Source organism: Hipposideros armiger, unplaced genomic scaffold (genome assembly GCF_001890085.2).
Source record: "Hipposideros armiger isolate ML-2016 unplaced genomic scaffold, ASM189008v1 scaffold_497, whole genome shotgun sequence".
Lineage (NCBI taxonomy): Eukaryota > Metazoa > Chordata > Mammalia > Chiroptera > Hipposideridae > Hipposideros > Hipposideros armiger.
Window position 1 is genome coordinate 417,572 of NW_017731847.1, and position 10,043 is coordinate 427,614.

Consider the following 10,043-nt stretch of genomic DNA (forward strand, 5'->3'; position numbering starts at 1 on the left):
AAAAAAAAAAAAAAACTAAACATGCCACTACTATACAACCCAACAACTGCATTCCTGGATATTTATCCCAGAGAAATCAAGACTATGTTCATTGACCTACACGCAAATGTTCATAGCAGCTGCTTTTATAATAGCCAAAAGCTGCAAAGAATGCAGATATCCTCTGAGCCTAAATGTTTAAACAAACTGTGGTACATCCATACCATGGAGTACTACTTGGCAATGAAAAGGAATAAACTGTGGACATACACAACAGCCTACATGAATGTCCAGAGAATTAAGATGTTGGAAAAAGCCAATCCCAAAAGTGTATGTGTGTATAACTCCATTTAAATAACTTTATTGAAATGACAGTATTATAGAAATAAAGAACAGATTAGTGATTGCCAGGGGTTAGAGAGGGAATGGTGGCAGGAGGAAGATGACTGTAAAAGGACAACAAGAGGTATCCTTTTGGCGGTGGAAATGCTCTGCAGCTTTACTGTATCAATACCAATAACCTGGTTACGAGACTAAACTATAGTTTTGCACAACATTGCCATTGGGGAATGTAGGGGAAGGATACAAGGGAATTTCTCTGTAGTTTTTTACAAATGCACGTGAATCTGTAATTATCTTAAAGTAGAAAGTGTAATTAAAAAATACTGACAATCTCGAGTGCTGACAAGGGTGTGAAGAAACCAGAATCCTCACACATGGCTGGTGGAAATGTAAAATGGTAGGTACAGCCACTTTGAAAAACAGTTTGACAGTTAAAAGTATACTTTACCAACAATGCCACCCCTGGGCATTTACCTTAGAGAAATGAAAACTATGCTCACACAAAAACCTGTACATGAATGTTGATAGCAATTTTATTTGTGACAGTAAAAAACGGGAAACAAAAGGTCCATCAACAAGTGAATGGATAAACAAACTGTGGCACAGCTGTACAATGGAATATCACTCAGGGATAAAAAGGAACAAACTACTGATGCATATAACCATTTGCATTCATTCAAAGACCTAATGCTGAATTAAAGAAGCCAGCCCTCAAAAGTTACATACTGTTTGAGTCCATGTGTATGAGATTCTCAGAAGGGGGATTCTCAAAAAGACAGAACTATGGTGATAGAGAAAAGATCAGTGGTTGCCAGGGGTTAGAGGTTAGGGGAGGATGTGAGTAAAAGGAGATGGCACAAGACAGTTTTGGGGTTCATAGAACTGTTGTGTATCTTGATTGTGGTGGTGGCTACAGGAATCTATATATGTGTTTAAATTCATAGAACTGTACACCAAAAGGAAAATAAAGTTAATTTTACTGGATGATAATTATTATTATTATTATTTTAAATCCATTTTCTCCAACTAACAGCCCTGTGTCAGAAAGCTGCCACTTGCCCCTTTGGTTGGCCTCTTTTGTGCTACCCACAATCTGTGTAATCACAAGTTTCAATCCTTTCTGGTTGGCCCCACAAGAATAGAGAACTAGAGGTGTTTAAAGACTATGCAGGGAATTGTGAACTACTATGAGTAAAGGATTAACAAAATCCTTTCTTTTTCTCTGTGGATAAATTTGATCTGGGGTTAACTTTCTAGATGTTTTTTCAGTAGAATGTCAGCTGTGTTACCAGCCAAAACTGTTATGGTAAAAGTGAGCTTGATTAGTACGCTCTACCTGGACCAAGAGGACTGAGAATGAAAAATAAATATCCAGTGTGAAGCCTTAGCTTTGGCTTCTCTGGACACAATGACCTTATAACTGGGCGTGTTGCTTGTGGGACCCTGGAAGCGAGAGTTATGGAAATTATAAGAGGTGTTGGTTCCTACTTGGGAAATGAGGCTTCTAAAGCCCAGATAGCTGTCTACCTATTTGTGTGACCTTGTTGTCTTAAACCTGAACTGCCGCTTGGAAGACCAAAGAGTAGTCCTTGGACTGCTATGTGTGTGACTTGCTGAAGAGATGTTAGCATGCTATGTTTCCTATTCTTCACCTTCCTAAGTGAAACCAATGCTAAATAAGGGCTATTGTAGTCATGTGAGTATGAAATGATGAGTTAAACAAAAAATGACCATGAATGGGCATTGCAGATACTCTTGGAAGTATGCGGAGGTCTAAACTAAACTGAGTCTTTTAGGACCATCTGGAGTTGAAAATATGGCAGGCAAGGAGACAAAATGGTAATGATAAAAAATGGAATTCACATTTTTTCTATTCATCTAGTACAAGTAATTGTTTACTCTGGGCAAGTGGACTGGTTGGTGGGTGAAAAGGCTTCGTATCTTCCTTACCTTGGGGAACCTGCACAAGGCCAACATTTATACCAGCAAGTAAGTCTCCAAGAAGCCAATCCTTGAATCGATATAAACACATCCACTCTAGGAAGGGAAAGATTGTAAGCATGCATCTTAGGAACCTGTGCCATGAGCAGCTGTGAGAAAGAAGAAAAGAGACTTGATTAGGTTATCCAGAGAAAAAGCCCACATAGCCAAGATAAGGCACAGTGCATAATTCTTCCCATACAGCAGAATTCCTTGTCAGCACTATCGACATTATGATAAACTGGACTGGATAGTTTTTTGTTGTGGGGCTGTCCTGTGCATTGTAGGAAGTTTAGCAGCATCACTGGTCTCTACCTACTAGATGCCAGTAGCACTCCCTCCCCCAGATGTGACACCCCAAAATGGCTCCAGACATTACCAAATGTTCCATGGGAGACAAAAATTGCCTCTAGTTGAGAGCCAGTTTCACATATATAACAAGAACTAAGCCTTATAAGTCAGCATACAAATCAAGTCTGTGTTTTCACAGGATGTTTGAAAATATGAAAACCTACCAACTTTCCAGTAGCAAAATGGACTGTTACTGCTTTCTCTTGATAAGAACAGGTTTTTGAGGTGTGATATTAGTGGGTGGCAGGGGCAATTAACACATTCACAGTATTACCAAATACTAAAATTTTTACTTAACATTCACTCTATGGATCTGTAATATGTATGTAGGAATTTATAGAAAATATAGATTATGGACTTACCATGCTTAAGGAGTTAGCCATGTAAAGAAAAAGCAGTAAAATAAGACTATTATCCTTTAACTCAGTGGATATCAACCAGAAGCAATTTAGTTCCTCAAGGGACATTTTGCAAAATCTGGAGATATTTTTTATTATCATGACTGTCATCTAGTGAGTAGAGACCAGGGATGCTGCTAAACCTCCTAAAATGAACAGGACAGCTCTCCATAAGAAAAAATTTTCTGGTCCAAAATATCAATGATGTTGAGATTGAGAAAATCTACTTGAACCTTTAGAATGTCTAAAACAGAAGAATGAACATAAATCAATCCATAGATCAGTTAATCAATCAGTAAAACTAGTTTGGTTTTAAACTGCTTTTTTCTATTTACATTTTAGTATGGGCTGAAAGCAAAGAGTATGAAGATTCTTCATGTGTGAGTTGTAGCTGGATAGTTGGGATTTGACTATAGCAACAAATATAACTATAGTGTATGCAAGGCTAAAATGTGTGCTCAGAAGAGAAATAATGTCACATATGTTTGACTCTCACAACTATGAGCATAACTATCCCTAAGGTAATTAGGGCCAAATAAGTGTAAGTGACATTGCCAAGATCACAGTAGTAAGTGTGGCAGAGCTGAAGCTAGAAACCAGGTCTTCTGATTTCTAGTTTAGTGTTCTATCCCTTCTATTACTGCCACAGTTCCTATTGACAAATGTTAACCAGGAGCAAGACCATTGGCTTGAAAGGAACATCATATTGCTATTTTTATGAGAGTCTCGGGGTGTTAGGCAGGTGTACAGAGTGTACTTTCTCCAATTATGATCTTCTATGGAGGTGAGTAGAGCATGGCATTGGGACAATTTATTCCTTCACTTGGTCCAGTCACCTCTCCTTTCCACGTGTCACTTGGCAAAAGACCAGTCACCCTAGGCAAGGTAATCAAACCTCTTTAGCACAGTGAAAAATAAAATGGACATGGAATAATGAGGATCTAAGACTAAAAGGAATCAAGGAGGGTGTTAGAGGAACAGAAATTGAAGCTGGTGGGGAACAGTATAAGCATTTAACATGAATCTGGATTTTAGTTAAGTCACCTTAAAAGTGAGGAATGTAAGTCAGTATGATAGCACATGGGAGATTTTGACAAGAAAGGTTGTATTTGCAGTTGCTAACTAAGAGGGAGTAAATGAAACAAAAGATGAGGTTTTCTTCAGAAAGGAAGAGATGAAATTAAAAGATTTTTTAAACTCAAAAACCCACTAACATAGTGCTTTCTATTTACCAGGTGCTTTATAAATACTCTTTAAATCCTCACATTGATAAACCTGTAGCCAGTCTCATCAAGAAAGGGAGAGCTCATATAAATAAAATCAGAAATGAAAGAAGAGAGGTTGCAATCAACGCCATAAAAATACAAAAGATGATTAAAGAATACTATGAACAATTATATGCCAACAAACTGGACAACCTAAAAATTGATAAATCTCTAGAAACATACAACCTTCTAAGACTGAACCAGGAAGAAACAGAAAATCAGAACACACTGATTACTAGCAACAAAATTGAAACAGTAATAAAAAAACTCCCAACAAACAAAACTCCAGGACCAGACAGCTTTACAGAAGAATTCTACCAAACATTTAAAGAATAATTAATACCTATCCTTCTCAGTCCATTCCAAAATAATTGAAGAAGAAATGCTTCCAAATTCATTTTACAAAGCCAACATTAACCTGACATCAAAACCAAAGACACTTAAAAAAAAAAAAGGAAAGGAAAAAGAAAATTATAGGCCAATATTCCTGATGAACATAGGTGCAAAAATTCTCAACAAAATGCTAGCAAACTAAATTTACCAATACATTAAAAGAGATTATACACCATGATCAAGTGGGATTTATCCCAGGGATGCAAGGATATTTCAATATCTGCAAACAATTAATGTGATATATTATATCAACAAGAGCAAGGATAAAAATCATATGATCATCTCAATAGATGTATAAAAAGCATTTAACAAAATTCAACATCCATTTATGATAAAAACTGTCAACAAAGTGGGCATAGAGGAAACTTACCTCAATGTAATAAAGGCTATGTACGACAAACCCACAGCTAATATCAATGGTGAAAAGCTGAAGGCCTTTCCTCTAAGATCAGGAACAAGACAAGGATGCCCACACTCACCACTATTATTCAATACAGTATTGGAAGTCCTAACCACAACAATCAGACAATAAAAAGATATAAAAGGCACCCAAGTTGGAAAGGGAGAAGTAAAACTGTCACTATTTGCAGATGATGTGATACTATATATAGAAAACCCTAAAGACTCTACCAAAAAATAAAATTAATAAATGAACTCAGTAGAATAGCAAGATATAAAATTAATATACAGAAATCCATGATATTTCTATCTACTAAAAACAAACAATCAGAAGGAGAAATTAAGAAAACAATCCCATTCACAATTGCATCAAAAAAAGTAAAATGCCTAGAAATAAATTTAACCAAGGAAGTGATGACTTGTATTCTAAAAACTAAAAAACATTGAAGAAAGAAACTAAAAAGGATACAAAATAAATGTACTGTGCTCATGGATTGGAAGGACTGATATCTTCAAAAGGTCCATGCTACCTAAAGCAATTTACAGATTCAATGCAATTTCTATCAAAATACCAATGGCATTATTTTCAGAACTAGAAGAAATAATCCTAAAATTTATATGGAACCACAAAAGGCCATGAATAGCCAAAGCAATCTTGAGAAAGAAGAACAAAGTTGGTGGTATGCTGTTCCCTGATTTCAAACTATACCACAAGGCTGTAGTAATCTAAACAGTATGGTATTGGCACAAAAACAGACACATAGATCAATGGAACTGAGTAGAAGGCCCAGAAATAAATCCTCACTTATATGGTCAATTAATCTATGACAAAGGAGTCAATAATATACAATGGAGAAATGACAGTCTCTTCAACAAGTAGTGTTGGGAAAATTAGACAGGTTCATGCAAAAAAATTAAACTGGACCACTCTCTGACACCACATACAAAGATACTCAGAATTGATTAAAGATTTAAATATTATATGTGAAACCATAAAACTCCTAGAAGGAAACTTAGGTAGTAAGCTCTTTGACATCAGTCTTCATAATATCTTTTTTGGATATGTCCCCTAGAGCAAGGGAAACAAAAGCCAAAGTAAACAAATGGGACTTCATCAAACTAAAAAGCTTCTCCACAGAGAAGGAAACCATCAACAAAATGAAGACAACCTATTGAATGGGAGAAGATATTCACAAGTGATATATCCAATAAGAGGTTAACATCCAAAAGACACACGGAACTCATACAACTCAGTAACAAAAAATAAACAAACCGATCAAAAAAATGGGCAGAGGACATGAAGAGGCATTTCTCCAAAGAATACATACTGATGGCCACGAGACATATGAAAAGATGCTCAACATCACTAATCATCAGGGAAACGCAAATCAAGGCCACGATGAGATACCACCTCACACAAGTCAGAAGTAAGGCTATTATCAAAATATCAACAAATAACAAGTGTTGGCGATAATGTAGAGAAAACGGAACCCTTGTGTACTGTTAGTGAGACTATTAAATGGGTGCAGCCTCTATGGAAAACAGTATGGAGAGTCCTCAGAAAACTAAAAATAGAACTCTCATATGACCCAGCAATTCCACTTCTGGGTGTTTATCTGAAGAAAACAATAACACCAATTTAAAAAGATATATCCGGGGTCGGCTGAGTGGCTCACTGGTTAAGAGCTGGCTTGGGAGCACAAGTTCTGAGCAGCAGGGCCGCTGGTTCGGATCCCACATGGGCCAGACATGCTGCGCCCTCTACACCTAAGATGGTGAACAACAGCTCAACCTGGAACTGGGCTGCCATGAGTCACCGGCAATGGCGTAGGCTGCAGTGGGCTGCCATAAGCGGCAGTGGGCTGTCATAAGCGGCAGTGGGCTGTCATAAGTGGCCGTGAGCGACCATGAGCCACCGTGAGTGGCTGTCCAATGGCCAGTGACTGACAGCTTTAGCTGGGAAAAGCGCAATGATCACAATACCAACATGGGCCAGTGAAGCGACATCCTCCACAACTAGACTGAAGAACAGACAGCAACTTGTCTGTTCCCCTTTCCCGATTCCCCAATGCTGTTCCTTCCCACAATTCCCCAATAAAATCTTTAAAAAAAAAAGATATATGCACCCCTATGTTCGTTGTAGCAGTATTTTAATAGCCAAGATATGGAAGCAACCTAGGTGTCCATCAATAGATGAATAAATAAAGATGAAGTGGTATACATACACAATAGAATATTACTCAGACATAAAAATGAAAGAAATTCTGCCGTTTGTGACAACATGGCATTATGCTAAATGAAATAAGACAGAGAAAGGCAAATACCACATGATTTCACTTATATGTGGAATCTGAAAAAACCCAAAACAAACAAACAAAACAAAACAAAAACAGACCCACAGAAACAGAGAACAAGCTGATAGTTGCCAGAAGGGAGGGGGAATGGGTGAAAAAAGTGAAGGGGAATTTAGTCAATAATACTGTGGTAACTTTGCATGGTGACAGATGGTTACTAGACTTAGTGCAGTGATCACATTGTAAGATATATGAATGTCAAATCACTATGTTGTACACCTGAAGTTAATATAATATCGTATACTTTAATACAAAAATAAATGATCACAATCATCTTATGAAGTAGGTGATATTACCATCCCCATTTTACGGGTGAGGAAACGGAGGCAGAGTAGGGTTGGATAGCTTAAGGTCACACAGCTGGGAAGCAGCAGAACTGGGATTCGAAACCAGGCAATCTTGCTTCTGAGCGTTGCTCTTAACCACAGTGCCTTTCAGGTTAAAATTCAGATGTGACTATAACTGTATGTTTTAGAAGTAGGGAATAAGAACTGCTACAAAAGCCTATGGGAGGGCCGACCGAGTGGCTCAGTTGGTTAAGAGCACAAGCTCTGAGCAATAGGGTCACTGGTTCGATTCCTACATGGGCCAGTGAGTTGCACCCGAGCTGAGCTGCTGCTGAGCTGCCAACAGGTGGCAGGATGGCTCAGCTGGTGAGAGCACGTGCTCCTAACAACAAGGTTTCCGGTTCGACTCTCACATGGGATGGTGGCTATGCTCACCCGCAACTAAGATTGAACACAGCACCTTGATCTGAGCAGCCACGAGCTGCCTACGGGCAGCTGGATGGCAAGTGAGCTTGGAGCTGAGCTAGCTGCGCCCTCCACAACTAAGATTGAAGGACAGCAACTTGGCTGTTCCCCTTCCTCAATTCCCCAACACTGTTCCCCTTCCCCAATTCCTCAATAAAATCTTAAAAAAAAAAAAAAGCCCATGGGAGCAGAACAGGTCAGATTTAAGTGCCTAAGGCTAGGTAGGGCAGAGGGAGGGGAATTTGTACCTGCTTATGATGAGGAATAAGTCAGGAAAAGACTATCGTTTTATAGAGACAAACCAATGTGGCCCCCAAATGCCCTCTTTGATATATGACATCTGACCCATCCTGGAGCAGAGAAAATGAGAGTAGTGATGCAAGATTGGAGAGGGACATTCAAGACCACAACTTACAAAAGCAGGATATGAACAAAGGAGAATGCCTCAGAGAGAGGAAGCTCCGCAATAGGGCTGTGTGGAGGCCTTCCTCATTTATCACACAACACATGCCGATTGTGGGTGATAAATCCAGAGTGTGAGTGAGGACAAACTGAGTAATCAGGGTTAATATCATGATGTAGGTCACAAAGGATTCTTAACCTGAAGCCTATGGACCCCCCCACCCCCTGCCGCAGCCCCACCAAGGGGTCTGTAGATAGAATTCATGGGAGCATGTGAACTAAGGAAAAATTATATCTTTATATGTTCACTAATCTTCTAACTGAAATTTAGCATGTCTTTCAATTATGAATGTTGACAACAAACCAGAGACGTCTCAGAACTTGACTTTGTCACCAATAGAAATCACAAATATTTTCATATTACATTAAAATTGCTGCAGATAGCTTAACATGCCATTTATATTCATCACTACATTATTACATAACATAATTTTGGTTTTTTTCTCATATTTTGATAATTATATTTGAATAAAACTGGTTTCCTTTATAATCCCATGTATTTTATGCATTAAAATATATTCCGGTCAAGACCATTTAATGCGGGAAGAACAGCCTCTTCAACAAATGGTGCTGGGAAGATGGGATATCCACATGCAAAAGAATGAAGTTGGATCCTTACTTTACACCATGCAAAATTAACTCAAAAATGGGGGGAAACTAAGGTCTCTATGCTCAGGAAGTTTACAACCAAGAAGTGCTACAAGACAATGCTCATGCACACAAAACAGTTGAAGAGAAATCACACAGTCAACTAAGGGTTCCGATGACAGGAATTCAGAGGAGGAAGACAGAGCGGGTACAAAGGAGCCAAGTCAGGTGATGGTGCCACCAGCTTGGCGGCAGGTAAGTGAGCACACGCACGCACCGGCACTGGACGTGGTGACTGAAGGTGGTGATGTCAATGCCCATGTTCCGAGAGAACACAGCCCTCCTCCTGTGCTCCTGGTGAAAGGTCTCCTCGTTGTACACATCTCGCTTAACGTCGTAAGTGAAACTATTATCCCCATACCTAGAGTCAAAACTCTGAATGCGCCTCTCTGGTTGCATCATTCCTGGAACAAGGGAAAGAGACCACACAGAAAACAATTTTAAACACTCTAGATCCTTTTAAATAAAATTTCCATATGATATCTGTCACCCACCTAACACATTGCAGTATTATAAACCTTTCTCATGTGTTGTACAATTTTATACTCAAAACCATGCTTTAAAGAATGCAAGGTGTGTATTATTCTTATTTTCCAAATGGAGAAACCAAAGCCCAGAAGTTTAAACAGCCTTGGCTGTTAAACAATTAAGAGTCAGGACTAGAACCTAGGCGTCCTCTAGGAAGCCTCGTTTTCTTCATATTCAAAAATGTGGCAGCGA

At 38.7% G+C, this 10,043-nt stretch overlaps 1 protein-coding gene across 1 annotated transcript in view; it reads right to left on the reverse strand.

The window, feature by feature from the left end:
* Window positions 1–10,043, reverse strand: part of SLC26A8 (solute carrier family 26 member 8) — an 82,572-nt gene that overhangs the window by 67,314 nt on the left and 5,215 nt on the right. Inside the window, exons 2-3 of the mRNA XM_019667472.1 lie at window positions 9,541–9,727; window positions 2,272–2,411 (exon numbers count right to left, since the gene is read on the reverse strand). Of these exons, the coding sequence (XP_019523017.1) occupies window positions 2,272–2,411; window positions 9,541–9,727 (327 nt within the window). The remainder of the gene's footprint in view (window positions 1–2,271; window positions 2,412–9,540; window positions 9,728–10,043) is intronic.